This window comes from Erythrolamprus reginae, chromosome 1 (genome assembly GCF_031021105.1).
Source record: "Erythrolamprus reginae isolate rEryReg1 chromosome 1, rEryReg1.hap1, whole genome shotgun sequence".
NCBI lineage: Eukaryota > Metazoa > Chordata > Lepidosauria > Squamata > Dipsadidae > Erythrolamprus > Erythrolamprus reginae.
Window position 1 is genome coordinate 351,849,899 of NC_091950.1, and position 27,170 is coordinate 351,877,068.

The 27,170-nt window shown below is 39.9% G+C and overlaps 1 protein-coding gene across 5 annotated transcripts in view; it reads left to right on the forward strand.

Annotated features, from left to right (window-relative positions):
• The window catches only part of DAAM2 (dishevelled associated activator of morphogenesis 2), a 267,666-nt gene that overhangs the window by 128,797 nt on the left and 111,699 nt on the right, over positions 1-27,170 (forward strand). For all 5 annotated transcript variants that reach the window (XM_070734270.1, XM_070734269.1, XM_070734272.1 and 2 more), the window contains exon 3: positions 19,322-19,411. In XM_070734270.1, coding sequence (XP_070590371.1) covers positions 19,322-19,411 — 90 coding nt within the window. The remainder of the gene's footprint in view (positions 1-19,321; positions 19,412-27,170) is intronic.

Genomic DNA, 27,170 nt, shown 5'->3' on the forward strand with positions numbered 1-27,170 from the left:
TGATTGATGGAAAGAAGCAGGGAGAATGGTGTTTTTGTTAAGTTACTCCCATGTAATGAATTAATCACCCTTGTTTGCTGCTGAACAATGCATCTACTTCCTCTAATTGTTGAGCAAATAGTAATGTGAAAGTACATAGATTTGGCAGAAAGCCATCGATTCCCTACTGAAGCAGATATTATTCACTGAAGAGTATGAATGACGGTCCCATTCAGTTGCATAACTATTTCTGGTTATCTTTGAAGCAGACTTTTGAAGCAACATACTGCAAGTAGTAATTTGTGATTCTGGATCTCTGGAGTTCAATACAGTGGTACCTCGAGATACGAGTTTAATTCGTTCCGGACCTGCGCTCTTAAGTCGAGCAGCTCTTATCTCGAACGACTTTTCCCCATAGGAATTAATGTAAATAATTTTAATTGGTTCCAGCCCTCAAAAAACTCACAAAGTTAGTCTAAATTATGCAAAAAGACATTGCAAGAATAAATGTAACTTTACTTATTAATAAGATGATAAGCTGAGAGCTTTCCTTCCCTTCCTCTTTTTACCCAAAACAATCAACATGGCAAACTTTTATTTTTATTCATTAAACTGTAGTTATTTATTCAACTTCACTGCCACCCAATCCTGTAGAGGGAGGAAAGAAGGGAGGAAGGAAAAGGAAAGCAAGAAATGGAGGGAGGAAAGGAAGGAAGGAAAGAAAGAAAGGAAGGAAGAAAGAAAGGAAGAAAGAAAGGCTGAAGGGACAGGAACAGAGGAAGGAAGCAAGGAAACTTATGAAAGGGGAGAGTAACTTCACTGCCACCCAATCCTGTAGAGGGAGGAAAGAAGGGAGGAAGGAAAAGGAAAGCAAGAAATAGAGGAAGGGAAGGTAAAAGAGAAAGAAAAAGAGCAAGAAAGAAAGAAAGCAAGAGAGAAAGAAAGAAAATGAAAGAGAAATAAAAATAGAGAGGGAGAATGAAAGAAATGGAAGGAGGGAAGGAAGGAGAGAAAGCAAGAGAAAGAAAGAAAGCAAGAGAAAGAAAGAAAGAAAGAGAAAGAAAGAAAGAAAGAGAAAGAAAAAAGAATGAAAGAGCAAGAGAGAAAAGAAAGAGAGAAAGAAAGAAAGAAAGAAAGAAAGGCAACTTCAAAGAAAGGCTCACTGAGCATCTCTCACTCTCTCTCTCTTTCTATCCATCTTTCTCTCCCCCCTCTCCCCCCCTTTCCCTCTCTCTCTCTCTCTCTCCCTCTCTCTTTCTCTCCCCCCTCTCCCCCCTTTCCCTCTCCCCCCCCAGGCCGGCAGCGATGTTTTAAAACAGCCGCGCCGTTTGCGAGCTAACTCCTGAGGTGCAGAAGTTCGCCTTTGGGCCACTCGGAATGTGAAATTCAAAACAGCGTTCGGATCCCCCCACCCCCAGCAGAAGCCAAGGACCCCCAGAGTGGGGCGGCAGGGGAGGCGACCGCCTCTCCACTCACCAAGTGCCGGGATACGAGCCGAGAAGAGCAGGGCTGGCTTACTTTCCTTCCTTCCCGCGCTGATGCAGAGCCACTCGAACAAAGCGTCACGCCCCCCTGACGCTTTTGGCGGCAAAAGAGCCCAGCGTCGCTTCGGAAGCCGCCGAAAGCATCAGAGGGGCGCGACGCTTTGTTCGAGTGGCTCTGCATCAGCGCGGGAAGGAAGGAAAGTAAGCCAGCCCGGCTCTTCTCGGCTCGTATCGCGGAGAGGGGCGGCATACAAATCCAAGTAATAAATAAAATAAAATAAAAAAATGTCTCTCCTCTCCCAGCTCTTATCTCGAGTAGCTCTTAAGTCGAGCAGCTCTTATGTCGGGGTTCCACTGTACTTTAATCTCTGCATCCTAGTGACTTAATCATGGCTTTTTCTCAGGGAAAGGTGATGGAAAGGATGCAGGCAAGGGTTCCCCATTGCCGCCACTACTGGTGCGGTTGTGTGTGTAGCTCTGTGTGACCGTTGTGTGCGTGTGCACACCTGCATGAGATTTGGCTTCTGCACATGCAAGATTTTGCCAATATTTGGCAATTTCTTTGCTTCAGCACATGAGCAGAAGCAAAAAACTGCAGAAAATTGGCAAAATCTTGCGCACGCAAGCATCCTCATGTGAGATTTGGCTTCTTGCACATGCACAGAAGGCACACGGGCACACGCGCCATGCACACTGGTCATATGGAGCTGTGTACGCAGCTCCATTTTCACTACCATTCTATAGAGTGGCCCTTACCGGTAGAAACCCAATACTGAAAGGATGAGATGATCAGCGTTACTGATTTGGTTTTATCAAGGGTCCTTGGTGCTCTCTGAACTTGGTTGCTTTCTTGCAGCCAGGGTTGAAATGTGAAATTTTTACCTACAGGTTCTGTGGGTGTGGCTCAGGGGTGGGCTGCTGCTCGGACTGGGGGAGATGTAGTGGGGTAGCAAAAATGGAGCTCCACCCCAGAACACCCAATTTGCACTGAAAGATGCTGAAAGAAAATGCATAAGCCACGCCCACAGTGTGGTAGTAAAAATTTTGGTAGCCCTTCACTGGTGTGGCTTATATTCTGGGTGTGGCCTGCAGGCCAGATGGGTGTGGCTTCAGGTTGGTATGGCCATGCAATCATGTGACTGGGTGGGTATGGCCAGATTGTTACGTGACTGGGTGGGTGCGGACAATTTAGCAGTTCATTTTGCCAGGGAGCAGAGGTTTGAACTAGATGACTTCTGAGGCCCCTTCCAGTCTTTGCTGGGCTGCTTCAAAGTATCTTCTGAAGCTGTGTCTAGTGCCAGCTAGGTTTGAGGTCCTCCATCCCCCATCTTTCCTTTTTCTCTTCCTCTGTCTATTTTTCTTTCTTCTGAAGGAAGCATCCCCCTCCCCAAATAAAATATTACCCATAATAAAAGGCTTACAGAAAAGCAAGGAAAAATCAAGCTGCTAACGAAGAACCTGTCTGAAGTTTATTCAACATTCCTGCCGGATAGAGATAGGATAATGAACACATAGAAAGTGGAAGCCTGATGTTTGGCTCCATTCATGCAAGCAGGCAAACAGATCCCTCGAAAACCCACTCAAGACAGGATATTTTGAAATTTCCCCATGGCAAGAATTGGCAGCTAACAAAACAGAGTAGTAGAATCAGAAAAAGCAGCCCCACATTCAAGACCTGACACAGGACAAAAGTCATTTAGCTACAATGGGAATCACCCAAACTCTTTTAAAAAACACAAAGCCCATATTGCACAAATTCCCAAACTTCAAAAACATAGAACCATATAAGAATCTTTCCTTTTATCCACTGATGAATGTCACTTCGCTTCTGCAATTTAAAACCTCCTTCCGAGTAGCTTCTGAAGGCTTTTCAATTTAAAGCAGGAATCTCCAAAGTCTGCAACAGTAGGACTTGGGGACTTCAATTTCCAGAACTCCTCAGCCAGCCATGTGGTTAAATTTCAAGACTCCTGATTTAAAGTGAGAACATTTGGTTTTTTTCTTTGCCAAGTGATTTCCTGGCTGGAAAGTGAGTCCTGATTTTTTCCCCTTCTAACATCCCATTCTTTCTTTCTCCTCCCCCCCCTCTCCCTCCCTCCCTCCCTTTTCTCTCTTTCTTTCAGGGAAACCCACAGGGAAAAAAGGCTTTAAAAGTTTTTTTAAAAATCCAGGAAGCGATTAGGTCGGGGTGGGTGGGTGGAGCCTCATGCTGCCATCCTGGTTCTCCAAACCAGCTGCCACAACTGTTACCTACTTGCCTGAATTGGACCGAACCGGGAGGATTTCACTGCTACCTAGTACCTAAACTAGCTAACCTCATCAGTGCAACTTGCAAAAACAGCCAAACTCAGAGAGCACCAAGTACCCCTCATTTCAACCCTGAGTTACAAATATTCTCTTTTATCACTTTGATCACCCAGATACTGTAGATCTTTACTCAGGTGGCTGCAGATACCCTTCATGGCTCTAAATAGTTCAGCAAAATCAATAAAAATACATTAGCAGTTAATAAATTCCACTGACATCAGTCCACTCACTGTATTTTGAAGTCAGTAATTTACTGCTAATTACACAGAATGGAGTCATAAAGTGACAGGGTTGGAGGGACACATTCTTAACTTACTTTTGAATTTTGTGGCATTTTACAAGCTCCATCATATTTCCAGTTGCAGCATTGGGAAGATAAATGTACAGCTTCTTTCTTTCACCCAGTGGATGGAGGACTTGGTTGCACTGGCCACCTATTTATTTACTTAAAACATTTATATGACCCACCTATCCTATAACCAACTTTGGGCAACTCCCCAATCAAAAGTTACAAGAGCATAAAAGGCATACTAAAACCATTAAAACTAAACACATTAAACAGAAAAACCTGGTGCCAAGTCAAACTTCTGATGTATAGTCACCTAATCTTATCCCAGTGGTTCAGCGAAAAGCCAAGCCTTCAAAGTTTTATGGAAAGCTAGGACAGAAGAGGCCTTGTAGGCTTTAGGGAAGAAAGGGCTTTGAGGGCAGGGACTGCCACAGGAAAGGCACACTTTCTATCTTCCATCAGATGGCTGTATTTAAGGGATGGGACTAGGAGGGTGCCCACCATTATCTGACCTGTACTTAAATTGCATTAGATCAGTGTTTCCCAACCTTGGCAACTTGGAGATATTTGGACTTCAACTCCCAGAATTCCCCAGCCAGCGGTGGGAAACACTGCATTAGATAACTGTATAGAATCCTAACTATTTACTTCTAAAAAAATGTACTTTTTTCATTTTTCACTTTTTTGTCACTGCAGGTGTTTATATTTTTAGGTATCCATGTTTCAAACCAGTTGCTTTTTCCATCTGTAACATGTCGGATGGGACTGCAATGCATGCTTTATAGTGGCCATTAACCTATGCAGTCATTTCAGGGGTAAACTTGAATTTTGGCCGGCTGTTTGTGGACAAAGGAACACATCCCTGCAGCCAAGCCATAATTTACATATGCTAAACGGAACAAGGCAGGCTTCAGCAGAGAAGCAGAAAAGCTGAGCCAGCAAAATGAACAGCTATCTATCTTTCAGCATGTTGCTTGTTTTCTCAGAACTGAATTCCCTCCTCCAACTCTCTCTCGCAATAGCATTTCAACTTATATACCACTTCACAGTGCTTTACAGCCCTCTCTAAGTGGTTTACGAAGTCAGCATATTTCCCCCCACACTGGGTCCTTGTTGGCCCAGAAGGATGGAAGGCTGAATCAACCTTGAACCAGGGGAAACTGTAATGCACTTTTTTTCCTACTAGGAATTTAATGTTTTATCTAGCCAAGTATATGGAATTCCAGGATCAAAGTCTAAGCATTTGTGTTCCCAGATGATTTGGCAACCCTGCAAGATATAGATTTCCCTTTCTAATCATTTTCATGACATGGCCTCCCCTGCTTCTGCTGGTGCTTTTACGCAGTGTTGTTAAGGACAATTCAAAATTAGCCAGAACTTGGTTCTAGAGCCAAAGATTTGCTCAGCAACATCATTTGGAAAATAGGAAGCATGTTAGGAAGGGAATGGCTGAGGAAATGTGAGGGTGACACAAATGCAGCCTGTTTTTGGCCCAGGGCCCTTGCTGTAATCAGATTATTGTCTTTCCTGGCCCTTGTTCCATGGCATGAGAGAGCCAACTTTTGTGTGGAACAGGAAGTGATCAGAAAGGTGTGTGCCTTTGTATTTTGGCTAAAGAAGTCTGAATTGCCGTATTTCCTTCTAAGTGCATAAGAGCTTAGTAGCTGAATAGAAAAAAAAATACATTAAAAAGGAAAATAAACTGGGTGGGAAGCCGGAAAAGTAGCAGCTCTTTTTAAACTTTTCCCTAACCTAGCTTCTCTGATAGTATCCATCTGAGTGGCCCTGGGAAAGAAAGACAGGAGAGGGAAGGAGTAGAGAAAGTAAGAGCAGGGGAAAAGAAATATGAAGAGTGGACTTGCTTAAGGTGACAGTCCCACTTTTTGATAAATTGTCCCATGTCCTGCGGCGTTTGAAAAATGTCCCACTTTTTTTCTCCTGGGGAAAAATACATATTTTTCCCCCTGCCACCATTCTTCTTTCTCTAGGAGCATAGAAGAATCTTCAGGCACAGCATAATTCCATCCAAGACTTCTTTTGCTTCACTGAATAAATTGGTTGATTTTAGGGTAGAGGGAAATCTCCAAAACTAAGTGTTGGAGGCAGAAAATAGTAAAAAAAAATATTCTGGAGGAAAGAGCTCAGAAGCCCAATGGAGAAGGCAAAATCTATGGTGCCTACCATTTCTAGGCAATGACAGTTTTCGAACAAAGAGAGCTTTGCACTTAATGTTGCAGCAGTTCAACTTGGATGAGGCCAAAAGAATGTGTGAACTTGGCTAAAGCTACTTTCTCAAGGATGGAATGCAGCTCTTGCATCATCCAAATGCTTTCTAGGACATAACTGCAAGTCCGGGTCCTAGAGAGCCTTCTAAATGCATCTCTTCCTTGTGAGAAAATTATTTCTTTTGGAGAATAGTCAACTGGCTTTCTTAGTCAAGGTAGGCAGAAAATTTGCTTTGTTCATAGAAAAGGAAACTTTGCCTTGTGCTCAGATAAGTAAGTGTTCCAACTCCTTTCTGGCTGGCTGTCCAAACCTACAGCCAGACTGAGCCTTGATAATACCCTCTGCTTGAATGTTTGAAACATGAAAGATGTTTCAGGAGAGATGAAAACCTTGCAGGCTTACCTCCAAAAAATGCATGTGATTAGTGCAGGAAAAAAAGAAAGAAAAGAAGTTGGAATAGAAGTGTGGGTGTGTTGCTGGCAAGCACATTGCATTTATAGCCAGCATTAAAATTGCCTCCAAGCTAGAATTTACCATGGCTTAGTCTTCTAAGGTGTATTCATTGCCAAGCATCAGCCTTGGAATTTATGAAATAATAACAATAATACTATTAAGGAACAGATTAAGCGAGGAAAAAAAATAAATTTTCTCATTGCTCATAAACTTTAAAAAACTGCCCATCTTTCGCTAGTATATAGACAGAGGCTTCCAAGACAAAGAAAATGATATCTAGGTATGCTTAAATCTTGGCAGATTTTAAATTAGAAATGAAACTCCATTAAGAAAAGTGTGATGTTGAAGGAATGAAAGCATATATGTTTAAAATTCCGTACTCTTCTATGTTTAGCATTACCAAAAGGAAATCCCTTTTAAAAAAAATATATATACTGTACTCTGGATCTGGAAAAAGTTTGAAAAAAATCTGCTCTATATCAACCATAAGATGTTAAGATGTCCACCAATTTCAACAATATTTGAAGGACCATAAGATTAACCTCTGTGAATTTGTGAGGGAAAGTACCCTGTTTACCCAAAGTAAGACATCCCCTCATAATAAGCCCAAGTGTGCTTTTGAGTGCATGTCAATAAGGCCAAGCACTTATTCCACAGTTCAAAAAAAAAAATAGGAGTCAGTGTTTTATTTTTGGAGAAACGTGGTATATTATTAAAAATCTGTTGCTTCACAATAAAAATGATGAGACTTGGGCTGCAGAAGTTTTCAAACGAAGCTTTATGAAAAGCTTAGTTATTACATAATTGGGGAGAGAACTTATTAGTGATTAAATTAAAACATTAAGAAGCAGATAATGAAAAACTGAAATGGTAGGCCACCTGCATTTCAGAAGTCTTGGATTACAGCTTCTTTTCAATTGCCATGTTGTTATGTGCTGATAGAATTTGGAGTTCTAAAGCCAATGGCGGCCACCAATCTGCTACCTCTGCAATGAAAGGATTTTTTTGTAAGTTTCTTCAGTGATTGCAAAAGGAAGTTGTTTTCTAATCTACTCATTAATGAGTAGATGTGTGAAACTGATTTTGCTGACCATATTGTTTTAAGTGCTAAAGTTAGAATAGACTGCGAAGAGTGTAGAAGGATTTAAATTAGGTGATGTCTAGATATATCTGTGTTACGGTAGTTTAAAAGTTTTGTGTTTCACAGATGTGGTGAGGAGTTTGATATAACAACAACTGGGACAAAGGTGGTGATATCTAACAAGATGAGATGATGCTGTCTCATATATAGGGCTATGTGCAAGAAGTGTTAGCAGCAGTGGTGGATTTCTACCAGTTCACCCCGGATCAGTCGTGGTGGCAGTGGGAGGCTCTGCCCACCTGCCTGGATGTCTTTGCACTTGCGCAAAAGTGCCACACGCATGTACGCTCCCAATAGCAAACTAGTAGCCAAGGTAATTGAAACCCACTACTGGTTAGCAGAAATTGGAATGGTTACAATCCTTTTTATCTTCTTGATACTTGTTATAAAATGTGGAATTGTATAATCTTCCAAAATGCATCTAGGATAATTTTTAATTTTGAAATATTAAAATTAAATTGAAATTGAAATATTCAAAATGAAAACAATTTTGTTTAAATTGGCATTGGGAATTGGTTTGTTTGCTTGCTTAATGATTGAATTGGATTGGATTTGGCTGCCCATCTCTCCATAGCAATTCAAGTAGCTAACAATGTATGAAAACAACTTAAGAGTTTTATTTTTGAAGCTGATACATGAGATTTTATGGTGACCAGATTTTATGTTGAAAACCTTGTTGTTTCTAGTCAGGTGGTTATTTAGGTATAGAACTGATTACTTCACTGGTTTGGACTTGTCTCACTGAGAAATGTTCTAATCTTTATAAATATAAATTGCCTGACTTCTTAAAAAAAAACTAGGTGGTAATTACTCAGCTATAGTGACTGTTTCACACATTGAATTAATCCACTGCTTGTTTTGAAAGTATTTTTTAAAAAATCTGTGAATTGGTTTATGCATGAAACTAAACCACCAACCATAAACCATAGTTTGAAACTTTGCAGTGACTGGGTAATAAGTGTATCATACTGTGACTTTGTCTGGAGTAAAAAGCCAGCTATTCTGACTGAAAATGTATGACTGGAAAATTATAGAGGAATCATTGACATAGAAACATTTAAGATGTGAGGGAAAAAAGAGAAATGCTGATCACACTAACCCTATATTTGGTTGCTGAAAATACAACAATCAACCCTATACTTAGAAATAGCAATAGCATTTAGACTTACATACTGCTTTATAGTGCTTTTACAGCCCTCTCTAAGCAGTTTACAGAATCAGCATATTGCCCCCAACAATCTGGGTCTTCATTTTACCCACCTTGGAAGGATGGAAGGTTGAGTCAAGCTTGAGCTAATGGTGAGATTTGAATTGCTGAAACTATAGCTAGCTGTTAGCTGAAGTAGCCTATAGTGCTGCACTCTAACCACTGCACCACCCCGGCTCTTGGTTGCACAAAATGTATGACAGAGAAATTATAGAGGAATCATTGACATAAAAACATTTAAGATTTGGGAAAGAGAAATGATGATCACATCAGCCCCATATTTGGTTGCTGATAGTACAACAAGTCTTCTGAATAAATATATTCAAGACACAAGTCCTTGTGGCACAATTTATATTCCATGTACCTTATTCATTTAAGAAAGAGTGTCCTTTCATTACTGTGTAAGGAATATAAAAGCATTTGTATAAAGGGTATGCGAACGTTTATTTACAATGAAGGTGGAGTAGAGAAAGCTATATAAATAAGGTGGAGGAAAGCCTTTATGACATATTAATCCTCAGCATACTTGGCCATCATATAAAGTAGCACTATTGACTTCTTCTTGTCTTTATGGGTGTGCCTATCTTTATTTAGCAACTCTTGCTTCTGCAGCTGCTTCTGTGAAAAAGCTTATCTGTAAGGAGAAGAATAGAAGATCTGCCTTTCAGATTTTAAGAAGACCAATTGTAGCTCCAATTGATCTACCATATTAAGCACAAAAATACTTTTTCCAATGCAGTCTCTAGAATGCTTTTTATATACAACAATGACATAGTGTCCCTAACACTGACACATTTGTTCACATTTTAGAATTGGCTCATAATTTCATATTGTGGTAAGAATTGTGAGATTTCAGTTACGTCATGCTGGCTTTTTGTCATGCTACTGTGGACTGTGGAAATTATTTGATATCTGTTTGTCTGTCTGTCTATCTATCCAGGTGAAACTCAAAAAATTAGAATATTGTGCAATTGTTCATTTATTTCAGTAATGTAACTTAAAAGGTGAAATTTAATATATGAGAGATACTCATAACATGCAAGGCGAGATAGTTCAAGCTATGATTTGTCATAATTGTGATGGTTATGGGATACAGCTCATGAAAACCCCAAATCCCCCATCTCAAAAAATTAGAATATTATATACAATCAATTAAAAAAGGATAGTACATAGAACAATATTGGGCCTCTGAAAAGTATAAGCATGCATATGTACCGACTACTTTGTTTGGGCCCCAATTACTGCCTCAATGCGGTGTGGCATGGACATTATCAACCTGTGGCACTTCTGAAGTGACCAGGATGCTTCAATAGCTGCTGTCAGTTTTTCTGCATTGTTCAGTCTCATACAGTATTGGATTCCTGGGGTAACAGGAGGGGACAGTGTTCTGGTAGAGAAAATGGAACTGCATGCTCAGCTCCAGCTGACCGGTGGGTGAGTGCATATGTTGGAGCAAGACTTGCTGCATGCTCAAGAAGCCAAATTTTGCATGAGGATGCATGCGAGTGCAAAAATTCGGTATTTTTGGTGATTTTTTTGCTTCCACGCATGCAAGCACAGGAAGCAAATCTTGCTCTGATGCATGCACATGTGCCCACTGGGATCACAGAGCTCCGCGGGAAGTGCACTAGTAGTGGTTGTAAGTGCAATCTGCCCTGGTCTCATGTCTCTCATCTTTCTCTTGGCAATGCCCCATAGATTCTCTATGGGTTCAGGTCAGGCAAGTTTGCCGGCCAATCAAAGACAGTAATCCCACAGTCATTGAATCAGGTTTTGGTGCTTTTGGCAGTGTAGGCAAGTGCCAAGTCCTGCTGGAAAATTTAAGTCACCATTCCCCTAAAGCTCGTATGTGGATGGAAGCATGGAGTGTTCCAAAATCTCCTGGTAGAGGGCCATGTTGACCTTGGACTTAGTGAAGCACAGTGGACTAACACCAGCAGATGCCATGGCTCCCCAAATCAACACAGACTGTGGAAACTTTTGCATCTCGTTTGGAAACCAAGGACCCAGAGTATGGAGGAAGAATCGAGAGGCCCACACTACAAGATGCTTCAGGTCCAGTGTACCTAAAGGGTGCCAAGGGAAAGCAATCAGAACTAATTTTCAATCGCCACAGAAATTACTACAAGTTGCAGGCAGCAGTTACCATAATTTAATTTTAATATAATGAATACTTGATGGAAAATCTGTACAGTAATAATTTGACCTAAGTGTCATTACCCTAACATCTTGGGAACATTTCCATTTAAGCTAGCTTCCAGAATGTATGTTTTTCTTTGCTGTGAGAAATTCTTATGTTAAATGGAGACTGTGTACATTTTCTCACAAAGGTGAAAGCTTTTATTTGCCATGTTTAAAGGAAAGAATGAAAGGGAAAATTGTACTTGTATCCGGAGGTGGGTTCCTCATGGTTCCCATCGGTTCTGTAGAACCGGGAGTAAACTGGTAGTGAAATCATGGAGCCAGTTCTGTCAGTGCCAGTCCGTGGGCACCACCATGGTTTTTTTAGTTTTTGGAGGGGAATGTTTTTGCTGGTTTTTGCATCTGTGCATGCATCTGCATTTTGCTTTCAGCTCTTCTTTTTGCTATTTTTTTTGCCTCTGTGCATGGTCAAAAGCCAAGATTTCAGCATTGTGCATGTGCGTATACCCACATGGTGTAGCCATGCAGCACGCAATGCGTATGTAGCCATGCTGCATGGGACGAAGGGAACTAGAGGCGAGTTATGTTGGAACCCACTCCTGCTTCTATCTCTGTAATTCAGTAGTGCCTCCTTGAAATTATCAACCATTGGCTAGATGGTTTACTACTCAGACTGAAGGACAGCAGCAATATTATGCATGGTATGTCTGTATGTATGTTTGGTTTTTATAATAATGGGTTTTTAATCATTTTTAGTATTGGATTATTATTGTATGCTGTCTTATTATTGCTGTTAGCCACCCCGAGTCTCCGGAGAGGGGCGGCATACAAATCCAAGAAATAAATAGTAATTTAAAAAAATATGCTCTGAGTAGAAGTTTGAACATTTTGAGCAAAATAACATATTTGTAAACTGAAACCAGTTTAGTCTGAAATAGCAATAGCAGTTAGACTTATATACCACTTCATAGTGCTTCTACATCCCTCTCTAAGCAGTTTACAGAATCAGCATATTGCCCCCAACAATCTAGGTCCTCATTTTACCCAGCTCGGAAGGAGGGAAGGCTGAGTCAACCTTGAGTCAGTGATGAGATTTGAACTGCTGAACTACAGCTAGTAGTTAGCTGAAGTAGCTTGCAGTGCTGCACTCTAACCACTGGGCTACCCGGGCTCTTACTCTGAAACAGAGTATAGCCGTTTTAATGTTGGTAAAGAACTACGCTAAGCTAGGAAAATGACCGTATCGTTATAAAAACAATTACTGTCCACCTTTAATATACTGGAGCTCTGTCAAAACTAACTATAAATATAAAACCTAAGAACAAGCAGGAATCCACATAACTCATAAATACAATATGGAATTCTATTCCCAAAATGAAATGTTTGTATGAAAAATATTTCCCCTGAGATTTTAGCCCTTTGTATTTTGGGGTTTTTGAAAACAGCTGTGGATCTAGAAGAGGGGGAAGCCAAGAATCACAAAAATGTAACTAAAATTAGAATATTGGGTGTGTTAAGATTTGGAGCAAAAGGCATTGCACCATCCTTTTTTAATCAACAGGGATTACCCTGTTTTCAGCATAATCCGTGTTGGATTTTAGTTCTTCCTCCTGAAGAAAAGGAAAAACCACAGAGTAAAGACTGATAGGATACTGTTGCATAAACCCCAGAGGCAGGACTGAACAGTTGCTATTCATTTTAAAATGACTTGTATTTTGAAACAAAATTTTCATAAAGCAATCTGTTTTATTGTACTTACTATGCTTTTTGTGACATTGAAGGCCCTAGCTTTAAGATAACTGGCTATGAATCAATCTATTGATTAGTAGCAGTATCTTTAGCATTGCCAAAGATCAATAGTCAAACTGCCCAAGGAGCTGCTGCTGATACAGTTCTATAGAAGAATCATTGAGTCTGTCATCTGCACCTCTATAACTGTCTGGTTTGGTTCTACAACCGAACAAGACCGACACAAACTTCAGAGGATAATCAGAACTGCAGAAAAAACAATTGCTGCCAACCTGCCTTCCATTAAGGATCTGTATGCTGCACGAGTCAAAAAGTGGGCTGTGAAAATATTTACTGACCCCTCACATCCTAACATAAACTGTTTCAACTCTTATCCTCAAAACATCACTACAGAGCACTGCACACCAAAGACAACTAGACACAAGAACAGTTTCCCCCCCAAACGCCATCACTCTGCTAAACAAATAGTTTCCTCAACACTTTCAAACTATTTACTAAGTCTGCACTACTATTACTACTAGTTTTTTTCTTCTCATTCCTATCATCCATTTCCTCTCACTTATGACTGTATGACTGTAATTTCTTGTTTGTATCCTTAAGATTTTTATTAATATTGATTGTTTCCTCATTGCTTATTTGACCCCTATGACAATCATGTTGCACCTTATGATGTATATTTTCTTTTATATACGCTGAGAGAATATGCACCAAGACAAATTCCTTGTGTGTCAATCACACTTGTCCAATAAAGAATTCTATTCTATCTATCTATGTTGGCTACATAACCAAAGAAATGGGGATGGCTTGTCATTGCTTGCTTCTTAGGGCTGAGAGAGAATGATTGGCCCAAGATCATCTAGTTGGCTTCATCATGAGGCAGAATTAGAAACCAATGTCTTAGTTTCAAACATGATGTTTTAACGACTACACCATACAAGTATATTCATCATACAAATTACCCTTATTAAAAAATGTAACAGTCTTCTTTGAACTGAGCTTCATTCTTGTGCACGTCTTAGGCTACCATGTAGTTTCTTGGGTACAATGTTAAACTAGCAATAGCACTCAGACTTAAATACCGCTTTGTATTGCTTTTACAGAACTCTCTAAGTCAGTGATGGCAAACCTTTTTTTCCCTTGAGTGTCGAAAGAGCATGTGAAAGAGCTATCACGCATGCCCACACTCATAATTCAATGGCTGGGGAGGGAAAAAACAGCTTCCCCCACTTCCAGGAGGCTCTCTGGGGGCCGGAAATGGCTGTTTCCCAACTTCTGGTGGGCTCTGTAGGCTCATGTTTTGCCCTCCCCAGGCTCCAAATGCTTCCCTGAAGCTGAGGCAGGGTAAAAACACCCTTCCCCACCCCCCCTGGAGGCTCTCTGGAAGACAAAAACGCCCTTCCTGAGCCTTTGGGTGAGCCAAAAATCAGCTGGCTGGCACACACATGCACATTGGAGCTGAGCTAGGGCAGCAGCTCATGTGCCAGCAGATATGGTCCACGTTCCACATGTGGCACCTATGCCATAGGTTTGCCATCACTGCTCTAAGTGGTTTACAGAGTAACTATATTGCCCCCAGCAATTTGGATCCTTGATGAGTAGCCATATTGTTGAGAGCAATATCCTCATTCTACTTGGAAGGATGGAAGGTTAAAGGTATACTTCATGTACTCCAGCGGTTGGTCACGTCCCACAGAGTCCGCCTTCTCCAGGTCCTGCCAACTAAGCAATGCCGGCTGGCTGGACCTAGGGGTAGAGTCTTCTCTGTGGCATCCCCATCCCTTTGCAATCAACTCCCCTCTGAGATTCTTATCGCCCCCACCCTCCCCGCCTTTTGTAAGGACTTAAAAACTTATAAAAGCTTGGGGCCCTTGAGCACTCCCATCTTGCTCAGGCTGAATGCATGATTGTGATGGAATGATTGTGGATGTCTGCTTTTAATAATTGGGGGTTTTAGATTAGTTTTAACTTGGATTTCTAACATGCTCTATTTTGTATTCACTTTTATTTTGTAAGTCGCCCTGAGTCTCAACCTTAGTATTCCTGGGCAATACTGAGTCAACCTGACCCAGTGCTTAGCTTAGTTCTACCATTTGTAAAGAAGTGAAGATAAACTAATGTCTGTCCATTTGTCTGTCTAAAATGAAATAATATATGCAGCCAGGGAAGCTACACAATTGAAAAAAAAAGCATAGCAAAATATAATAATATTGTAGCATCCTCTGCCAATTTGGAACTATGAAGTACAGTAACTTGCACATAGAAAAAGTAAAATCCTGAAAAGAAAGACTCCTGAGATTAGGGTACAAAAATAGAAGCATTTTTCACAGGAGAGAAAGTTTTCAAGAGCTGAAATACTTTTGTATGTTTTTGGCCTGCTGATTTTCCTATTTTGATTTTCATGGGTTTTTTTCCTTCAGCCATTTTGAATCTTGCCAATCTAATTTCAAAATCTGGATTGGAAACATTTTTTCCACCATCCATGTCCTTCCTCAGTAAATAATATACAGTAGAATAAGGTAATTGAAAAAGAGACAGAATGTTAGGAACATTAACTGGAGGACCTTTATTTCCTCTTCTCCCTGAGGTCAACCTGGCAAATGCTTTTTTAATCAATATTGTATCAGCTTTTACATCTTGAAATGCTTTTTTGAGAGTCAAGCAGCTGATTCTTCTGGATTCAATCTTCTAGTCAAGAAGAATTCACATATGATTAGAAAATCACAACAGTTGTTGGAGAAGAATTATATTGTGTATTTCTATTTGGAGTCCAGATTAGGCTTCAAGCTTAGCAATGGGCTGAAGCTGCTACATCTGCTGCAATATTGAGTTGGTCTCTGCAAACTACCCTCTCTGCTTCATCCTCTTCTACCAAGGCTTTTCTCTTCAGGCTTGAAAGAAGGCTGTTCGCACAACAGAGAGATGGGGGGGGGGGGGAGAGTTTATACAGCTTGGTGCATTTATCTGAATTACAACTACCCTGAATGCAATTTAGAGACCAATAATATGTGTTGATGGCTTTCAATAGATCAGATGTATAGCATTTGTGTTCTAAATAAACAGCATGAAGCACAAATGAGGATGGACAAATTGTTCAAAGTCAACTTCCTCTTGTTCTGCATTCTTTCCTGATCATAACATGTTAGCAACTACCTCTCTTTTTAAGATTTTCTCATTTTCCAAAAATGATGAAATGTCAACATATTTCCCCACCCCCCAATTTAATTTCCTTGCTAGGCATGATGTATTAGACAAGTTCTCTATAAAAACATTGAGTTAGCACAAACTAACAAACAAACAAGCAAATAAGCAAATAAATAAATAAATCTACACTAGTCTCCCTTTTCATTATCAAGAAAAAAAATGTTACACACACACACACACACACACACACGTGAGCTTGTATGAATCATCAACAGAATTATATAGGAAACTTCAGAATGAGAATGGTTGGATCACTTATAATTTCTACCCTATCTCTTGCATAAAGATTGGGCAATTATGAAAGTTCTCAACTTACAGCTGATGTTCCTTAGTTGGACTATTGAGGTAGCCATGTGTCACTTTCTTAGATGTTTTTATGACTTGGGAATATTACTCATTTAGCTGATCATTGCCAAGTAAACAAGTTTTCGACTTGTTCCCTCCCTCAAGCAGTGGTACCTTGCTAGAGTATTTTGCCCACAAACATAAGTGCTCCTGTGTTTCTTTTCCCCACTGGATCTGTTGCTAGATACTTCATTTGAAGTTGTGATGTGCAATTTCTTTTTCTCTTTTCTCTTTCTATCTCTCCAAGAATGTGCTCCTGGCTCAAGCATTTCTAATTTTGTATTGGGAAGATAAAATGCTTTGCCTTGCTTGGCTGAATTCTTGTTTCGAAAAGATTCTCACTAACCATTTCCATATGGCTTGCAGTCTTCCTACACATTTATGGAGATATACCTGAAATATCTTCGCTGCCACCTCCACTAGCGAAAACACCCTGGAATCTCCCTGACTTCTTTTATCTTGGACTCTTGGCAATGACCTAGCCTTGTCTTGTCTTTTCTTTTTTCTTTTACTTTTCTGTAGCTGAAATCTCCGTGGGCCTTTAAATCTGTCAGCAGCTGCTACCAAGCTCAGTGTGCAATTTTAGTTCATTGTTTTCATAAGTTATTGACTCCAAAGAAAGCGGCCCAGCTCTTAAAGAAGCATTGTCCCAAATTTGGAATAAAGCTAATTTCAGTACCTCAGAAGTCACTTTAATTTTGGTTTCCTTCTCAGTAGAGAGTTCCTTTATTTAACTTTCACCTTCTAAAACTAGAAAAAACCAAGATGCTTTATGTGAATTAAAAACAGGACAATTAAGGAAAGAGGCTTTTTTTTTTTAGTAATAAACATTTTGTATTATATATAGTACAATTTTTAATTTCCGCATTATAAGAATAAAGTGGTTAACAGATGCTATGTAAAAATAAAATCTGGCACATAATTTGCCTACACTATTTCAGTGTTTAGGAGGATATTATTGGAAGAAACTTGGAAACATAAACACATCCTCCAGCAGCCAACACCCAGATAAGCAGGATTAATACCAGGCAAACAATGAAGCAGAAAATAATATCCCAATCAAGGAACTACTAAAGAAGAAATCACCCCCTACCAACACTTGCATACAAGCTATTATTGTATAATAATAAACAGGGACCAAATTTTACATTCAGTCTCATTGATGATGTTACCTAGTCAGGAAATGAAATATTTGCAAGCAAACAAGCTCAGAAAACACAAAGGATCCACAATTCAACCCTGAGCAACATGCAGTATATTCTCTTCTATTGGAATCACTGATTAAAACTGCATCTAGAGAGAGGTACTTCTATGTTGTTTATATGTTTGCTGCTTGTTTGCAAACCGAACGCAAAGTGATCTAGATCAGGAATGTCAAACTCAAGGCCTGCGGGTGCTTAGATCTGGCCCACAGGGCCACCATGGAAACAGCGAAGGAACAGGCCCGCAGTGCCTCTGCCAACAAAAACAGAGCTTGGGGGGGCCATGCATGCTCCATTTTCGGCTGTGACGGCCTCCTGCAACCCTCTGCCAGTGAAAATGGAGCTCCGAGAGAACTGTATGCAGCCCTCACGAACTTCATTTTCGCTAGCAGAATATCACAGCAGAATATCACAGCCATCAAAGCTTCCCCCGACATAAGTGATAAGCATAACCCTGATGTGGCCCTCAATGAAATTTTTATTTATTTATATTTATTTATTTATTTTATTTATTTATTTTGTCCAATACACAATGAGGGTTTTATTGAGTATACAGTATATCAATATACGCATAGTAAAATACATGATGAAGGTTATAGAGGAGATACTCATAGTAAAATATATCTAAGAAATAATAGAAAAGAAGATATAGGAATAGAATATATAGGAATAGTATATATAGAATATATAGAATATAGGAATAGAATATATATATACACACACACACACACACACACACACACACATATACATATATATATATACATACACACACACACACACACACACACACACACACATATATATATATATATATATATATATATATATATAGAGAGAGAGAGTTTGAAACCCCTCATCTAGACCCTAGACTCTCATCAATTCTGAAATTGCCACTTCTATATATGAGTATAGGCTGTGGAAAGCAAACTTTTAGCAAACTGAGGTTAATTGGGGGGAAATGAGAAGGAACATGAGAAAATATTATTTTACTGAAAGAATAATAGATGCTTGTAACAAACCTCCAGCAGATGTGGTTGGTAAATCCACAGTTACTGAATTTAAACATGCCTGGGATAAACATATATCCATCGTAAGATAAAATACAGGAAATAGTATAAGGGAAGACTAGATGGACCATGAGGTCTTTTCTGCCATCAATCTTCTATGTTTCTATGTTTTAGGACAAAATGTATATTTGAAATGTTAAAAATGTGTGGGGGAATATTCACACAGAGGCTTTTATTTGAAACTTTCATTCCTCTTTACAAAAACGAACTGTGCCAAGATCTAATTAACAAGGTTGTTTAAGAGCTTTCTGGTATGGCTGCTAATAGGATCCTTCATCTTTTTTTCTTTACATGAAAATAAATTGATTTTCCATGTACTATATATGAGATGAAAGCCTGTGTGTTGAAGAATACAATGGGCATATTATTTAATGCATTGGAATATAAAGGATATTTTTATAATATCAATTATTTGAGAAGATTACAATTTTCTCTCTAACTGAGTTGATAATGATGCTCAGAAAACAATGCTGAAAAACTATTGATGCTGTGGTTCACACATTGTCTTTTCACTTGCCATCTCTAGGATGAATTGGATCTCACAGATAAGAATAGAGAGGCAATGTTTGCACTCCCGCCGGAGAAGAAATGGCAGATCTATTGCAGCAAAAAGAAGGTAATATTTACTGGATTCAAATTATGCGATAAATATTGCATCTAAAGTATGGCTTCAACTATATGATGGTGTGCTTTTTCCTTTGACATTTGCAGTTTTGTGTACTTAATATAAGTGTTTATACTGGGGCATATTCACCTACATGTGGTTATTTTCCCTTTCTGTATACTTGGAGGGATTTAGGATGCTGGGAAAATCAATCCGTCACTTCTTTCTTAAGTGATCTTAAGGGCAGATTTAGTTCTAACTGATATTGGTGTAATGCCCCAACAGATAACTTCAGTTGTAATATTCCTGCATTTCCTAGACATTTTGTGAAACAGTTCATAGGTACAAGGTTTTATCTCAGCTTTTAACTCTTCCACTTTAGCAAACCAAGAGTACTCCTTAACTCCTAGCCAAGCACATTTACCACTATTTTTAGATTTTCAGAATTTATTCTCCTGTACAAGTTAGTTCTCACATAGTCAGTGGAGGGGAAAAAAACATGATAGAAATATGACAAACCAAGCACAGATGCAGGCAGTCCAATTTACCTAAATTATAGTCTCCTATATAAGGTGGGAATGAACGAGAAAGACAAGAAGATTTGAACATTATTTCTGTATAAGAGCCTTGTTTGTGAATCAGAGAAATTGTTAAAAGTTTTGGCTATAAGTTTCCTTTTTTTCAGTAATGATTACTTATCTATAGTTCTCTGAATTCTTGTGAGCTTTCCTAAGTAGTTTATAGAATGAAGCCTGACAGTCCTATGATGAAAAAATACTTTTCAAGTAGGCAGGGTAGATAAAATTGATGATTTTTTTTTTAAAAAAAAGTGGTTGTTTTGATTTAAATCGGATTGTTTTGATTTAAATTTGATTTTTTTTTCATTTTTATTAAATTTACTTTAATAAAATGCTTTTGGAGTAAAAATCTATCTAAAGATAGTTTTCCATTTAAGCTCCATTAATATTTTAGTTTATTCAGCATGAAATGGAGTTTTGTTATGTAGCATGAGGTTGTAATATTGGGACTGTGATTTAAATTGATTTGATTTAAATCAAATCCACCCTACAAGTAGGTGATATTGGAATAAATTAGCTTTGTGGTACTCAGAGCTTCTTATTGCGATATGCCCTAGATATCATTATTTTAAGTTGCTCTGTATTGATTTTGAACTATAAGATATATCCATAATGTGAGTGTTTGAAAGTTTGTGATGCATATATTATTTGGTTTTGGTCTGATACGACTGTTGGTGTGTAAATTTACTGTATTGCAAGTGTAATAGTTAACATTTAAACACATTTATACATTACAATTCCCTACCCCATTAATATTGAACTTTGTGTCTAGACTCAGCATTCACTCTATTAGGAATCATGATATCTTGAATCCAAGTATTAGGAAGTCTTGCAGTCAAGCCTTTAAACTTTAACATAAAATGTAATGTGTGAATAATATCTCATTTCAAGATCTGACATGCCCTCCAAAGGATTTTGTCCTGATTTATTATTAATAAGAAAGGAGTTCTACCTTTCCCATGGGAAGTATGTCAGCTCACTCATTCTCATTAGTTTCAATACGAAACAGGAGAGCCAGAAAAGAGAAAGCTGTTGACTCTATCAGCTGGCCTTAATTTTGAGCAGACCACAGTCTGACTGCTTTCATTGGCCCACATCTCATCAGACCATCATTCCTAACAAGCTAAACACATTGTTCAGTATAATAAAATTGTCTTTTTTGCCAGTACTGTACATTTTCTTTCTTTTTTTGAAGAAAGAAAATAAATAAGTGTATGCAATGGGAATGTCACAAGAATGCACCTTGCCTTTGGGGCCTAACACCATGGGTGGGTTCCTCCCATTTTGGACCAGTTTGCCCAAAGTGCTGGTGATATCGCAATGACATTATGGACCCGGCTCGGTCAGTGCCAGTCCACGGAAACCACAATCTTTTAAGAAATATTTTAATTTTTTTCTTTTGAGCATGTGCAGAAGCTGAGTTTCAGGCAATGTGCAGGCAGTCACCATCTTGCTTTCAGCTTTTTTAAAAAAATCTGATTTTCGACACTCCGCATGTGCACGTGCGGCTATTTGACGTACCCTTGTGGTGCACCTAACGAGCCCACTCAGTGCTTCCTTGCGGCACAGGAGGAAGCAAAGCAGCAGCGAGATAAGTTAGAACCCACCACTGCCCAAAACCTCTGTGAAACATATTAGTGAGTTTAATAATTTTGGCTCTCTGATAGCCTTCCATTACTTATGACTCTTCAGGCTGCAATGTCAGCACAATGTTGCCTTACTCTGCCTTGCAAAGATTGGTGATATTGCTGATATTCGAAGAATGGACAGGAACATTGTTGATCCCATTCTTAGATAGAGTGGTACCTCTATTTAAGAACTTAATTTGTTCTGTGACCAGTTTCTTAAGTGGAAACATTCTTAAGTAGAAGCAATTTTTCCCATAGGAATCAATGTAAGATCAAATAATGTGTGCAAATCCATTAGGAAAGAAATAAAAGCTCAGAATTTGGGTGGGAGGTGGAGGAAGAAGATCATGTATATTCATACCATCAAGCCCAAAGAAAGTCCAGAATGGTATAGGACAGTGATGATGAACCTATGGCACAGTTGCCACAGGTGGCATGTGGAGCCATATCTGCTGGCACGCGAGCCGTTGCCCTAACTCAGCTCCAATGTCCACGTGTGCTGGCCAGCTGAGTTTTGGCTCACACAGAGGCTCTGGAAGGGTGTTTTGGGCTTCCAGAGAGCCTCTGGGGGGGATGGGGAGGATGTTTTAATCCTCCCCCAGCTCCAGGGATGCCTTTGGAACCTGGGGAGGGCAAAACACAAGTCTACTGGGTATACCAGAACTTGGGAAACAGGCTGTTTCTTGCCTCCAGAAGGCCTCTGGGAGGTGGGGGCAGCTGAATTATGGGTGTGGGCACTTGTGCATGCGCATATGGAATTATGGGTGTGGGCACATGCCCACACTCTTTCGGCACCTGAGGGGAAAAAGGTTCACCATTACTGGTATAGGACAGTGTAGGAGTGTGCGTGTGTGCTCATTGGGGATGTGACCAATAAGAGAAGTTGCTAAGTAGATATCCGTGCACTTGGTCAGCTTGTCTTCCAGTTACTGGCATGCATGCACACATGACGATCAGCTGGCTGGTGGGCAGGCACACACAGAAACTAGAAGACCAGCTCTTCTGGTTACCAGCACTGCTGCATGCGCAAAAACCAGCTGATCATTACATGCACATGCACGCCAGAAACCTGGAAGAGGAACGAACGATGCCACAGGTGCCAGCTGACATGGCTTCACTTTGGGCACACGTGCCATAGGTTCAGGAGTAGGGAATGGAATAGAAGACTTCCAAGGACATCGATGGCAAACCTATGGCATGGGTGCCACGGGTGGCACGCGGAGCCATATCTGCTGGCACGCCAGCCATTGCCCTAGGTTAGCTCTAAAGTGAATGTGTGTGCAGGCCAGCTGATTTTTGGCTCACACAGAGGCTCTAGGAGGGCATTTTTGGCTTCCAGAGAGCCTCCGGGTGGATGGGGCAGGGCGTTTTTATCCTCCCCTGGCTCCAGGGAAGCCTTTGGAGCCTGGGGAGGAAGAAACATGAGCCTACTGGGCCCACCGGAAGTTGAGAAACAGGCCATTTCTGGCCTCCAGAGAGCCTCTGGGAGGCAGTGGGAACTGTTTTTGCCCTCCCCAAGTATTGAATTATGGGTGTGGGCACTTGCACATGTGCAATAGCACAAACACACGCTCTTTCGGCACCCAAGGGAAAAAAAGGCTCCCCATCACTGTTCCAAGGACCTTCCAGCCCTGTTATTCTGTGTTCTACAAATGCTACTAGCTTCTGGCCCGTTCATTAGTTGGGAAGGAGTAGATACAGAACAAAGAACCTTCCCCAATATGTTTCCTTTGGCATAAAGCTAAGATAGCAAAAAAAGAAAAAGGGAATCATTTAAAAACATAATTCTTTCTGAAAGACAAAAATAATGAAAAGAAAAGTAACAGGACCCTGTAAGTTTTTGAAAAGTGAAGATCCTGGACAGAATGCAAAACCTTGATATGGCGGTTATTGGAAGTATAAGGCAGGTTATTTAGTTGACAGAATTAAATACGTTATTTTTTATGATTATTTTTTTTGTACCAGGGTTCAGACACCCTAAAACTCATGACTCATTGTGACTCTTTAGTAATTTTGAGGTCATCGTTTCTCAGAAACAGAAGCATTACTGTCCTGACCTCCTTTAACAACCAGATAGAAGAATATTCTTATTTTTCCGAAGAAGGTTTTCATCATTTTTTCACTCTAAACTTCATGACATCAAGGGGAAATGATTTGAACTCCTCAAAATTCCATAAAGTGCTAACATTCCAGTGGAGAATATCCACTCCTGGATAAAACTCTGACATGTCAACTCTTTCGTGGGGAACAGCTGAAGGAATGAAAGTTCTGCTTTTTCTCTTGTTCTCTCCCAACTTTCTCAGCTTAACTCACAGTTTCCGTTATGTAATGCTGGATCATTTATTTATCTTAAGAATGGAGGTCACTGAGGTTCTGGCCCTTGAAATTATATGTTTATTTTTTAAACCTGAAGAATTTCTTCTCTTTTTTTAACCATGGGAAAGGCAATGAATATCTGTAATTTCCTCATGTCTTCCTTCCTTCCTTCATTTTTTTTAAGAAAAGAAATTTTACAGATGTCCAAAATCTATAGTCATGACCAATTTTCACAACCAGTTGTGAATTTTCCAACACTCCAAGTTTTTAAGAAGATGTTGGATAACGATTTGTCTGAAGTAGTGCAGGGTCTCTTGCCCAAGTAGGGGGTTGGACTAGAAGACCTCCAAGGTCCCTTCCAACTCTTGTTGTTGTTTTGATGTTGATGTTGTTGTTGTTGTTGATGATGATGATGATGATGATTTTTCTTAGGGTTTTTTGGGGGGGAGAAGCTTTCTCAAGGATATGTTCTGGGCATGGATGGCTTCAGTGTCTCAAAACTGATTTATTTATTTTTTTAAAATAATAATACTCAGTTAAATCAAGTTAAAGGCTGCTTAACCCACTGCGATTAAGCAGATTAATAGTTAATATTGGAAGCATTGAGAAAACTTTGCTTCTCATATTAATACTGTTGTCTTCCCTTGAGTATGCTTAGTACAGTGGTACCTCGTGATACGAACCCCTCGTCATATAAACTTTTCAAGATATGAACCCAGGGTTCGGAATTTTTTGCCTCTTCTTACGAACATTTTTCACCTTACGAACCTGCCGCCACCACTGGGATGCCCCGCCTCCAGACTTTCGTTGCAAGCCAAGTGCCAGTTTTTGCAATCCTGGGATCCCCTGAGGCTTCCCTCCATGGGAAACCCCACCTCTTGACTCCCGCAAAAACGTGATGCTGTAGGGAAATCCCAGGAGGGGAATCCCAGGATCGCAAAACCGGGCAGAGTAGGGGGGACAAAAACAGGAAGAAAAGACTCATGGAGCTCAAGGGAGGAGAAAGGTGTGGGGGAGATGAGCAGAGTGGGGGGAGGACAAAAACGGGAGGCAGGGACTCATGGAGCTCAAGAGAGGAAAAAGGTGTGGGGGAGATGAGGAGAGTGGGGGGGACAAAAACAGGAGGCAGGGACTCATGGAGCTCAAGAGAGGCTCTTTTCACCTTGCTTCGTTGGGACTCCCTCCCCCCACTCCGTTCCCCTCAGCTTTGTCTGGCCACCGCTTTTTTTTTAAAGCATTAATAGTTTGGATTCTCCTAATGAGCTTGCACCCATTATTGGCTTTTCCATTGATTCCTATGGGAAACATTGTTTCATCTTACGAACTTTTCACCTTACGAACCTTGTCCTGGAATCAATTAAGTTCGTAAGATGAGGTATTACTGTATACAATCTCATCAAATGAAGCTGTTCCTTCAGCTGCTACCAGAAGCAGACATTCTGATGTCATTCCTAGTACAATTATAGGTGATTTTTTTTTTTAAAAAAACTGTTCTAAAGAGCAAAAATGACTTGATAGAAAGATAATTTAATAATTGAAACTGACCATATAAAATGCCCTTTAGGCAAAGTTCCGCATATACTGTACTTGACATTCTCTATACTTATGCTTAGAGTAACTGGAGCTGTTGTGGGGAGAGCAAATTATCTTCCTTCCTCCCTCCCTCCCTCCTTTCTTTCTTTCTTTCTTTCTTTCTTTCTTTCTTTCTTTCTTTCTTTTTTCCTTCCTCCCTCCCTTCCCTGACAGTGGAGTTACACAGATATTTGCTATCCAACACCATTAGTCCAAGTCCTAGAATATCCCCTGTGCATGTACCGAGGGAGCTAATTGAAGGCAGTTTGTGGTTGCCATGATCGGCAAGGTCCTCAGGCACTTCTGAATGAGAGAAATTTACGTGAATCTCTTGAGACAATATCATGGCACTTCTGAAATTTCTCTGATTAACTGTGAATGGAATATTAGACAATATGGTTAACTATACATTTCTATACTGTTTTGGGAGCAGCATGTGGCCCAGAATTGATAGATGGGTGAATGAAGCATCTCATAAGCAAAATGGAGCTGTTATAGATTTATTTATTTATTTTATTTATTCGAATTTTTTTATGCTGCCCTTCTCCTTAGACTCAGGGCAGCTTTCAACATGTTAGCAATAGCACTTTTTAACAGAGCCAGCATATTGCCCCACAATCCGGCTCCTCATTTTACCCACCTTGGAAGGATGGAAGGCTGAGTCAACCTAGAGCCGGTGATGAGATTTGAACTGCTGACCTTCAGATCTACAGTCAGCTTTAGTGGCCTGCAGTACTGCACTCTACCTGCTGTGCTACCTTGGCTCTTTGCTACTTCATTTTCCTATTTTTAAGACTAGTTTGCTGCACTGCAGAATAACATATACATAGGAGAAAATCCCCCAGTTCCAACTTCAAGTTAAACTTATGGATGATTGATGAATTGCAAGCAACCAATTAAATGTTCATGTGTGTGCGGAAGAATCCTGTTACCCTGCCATTAAACTTCCTTGACTAGACTAGATATGGCCATTACTCTGTGCTTACTCTCAAGCTGTTTCCCACTGTTCTTTCTCCCAGGAACATTCCTCAAACTCAAGCCAAAGAGGAGGAAGCCCATTTTTGTTCTCCAATGATTATCCATCTCCTCTTTATACCCACCTACTTGTGCAACCATACAAACATGTACTTGGGAAACATGTGACTCTAAAGTGATAGCCTACTTTGCCGGTAAAGCTGCCAAGGTATCACCTCATCACATGAGACAGTGGACCAGGCAAGATGAAGCAAGCCCTGACTTAAAATGGAAGTCCAGGTGCTGCAATGAGTAGCCAAAGATTTTATCAGCTAGGTGTGTTCCAAAGAAAAGGGCTTCAAGCAGGGATGCCAACAGGAAGTGGCTGCTTACTCATCTGTAAAATCTCCCTTACCTTTTCTCTTTTTTTCACCGAGGAATTTCTTATATCTGTGAATAAACTATGCCAAATAGCTTATTACTTCGCATGTAAACAAACACACAAAAAGTATATTTTAAAATTGAAAATTGGAGATGTTAATTCAAGGTCAGTGTTCTTCTCTAGAAGATTTAGCTGGAATATTCTTCTTCATTATGCAACTTCTGAATATGTAGAAGATATATGATTTAGGGAACTATATAAATGCTATGTGTAAAGAATAAAAATAAATGGAATATAAATTGAAGGGATGAAAAGAACTGACATTCTTTTTCATTCTCAAT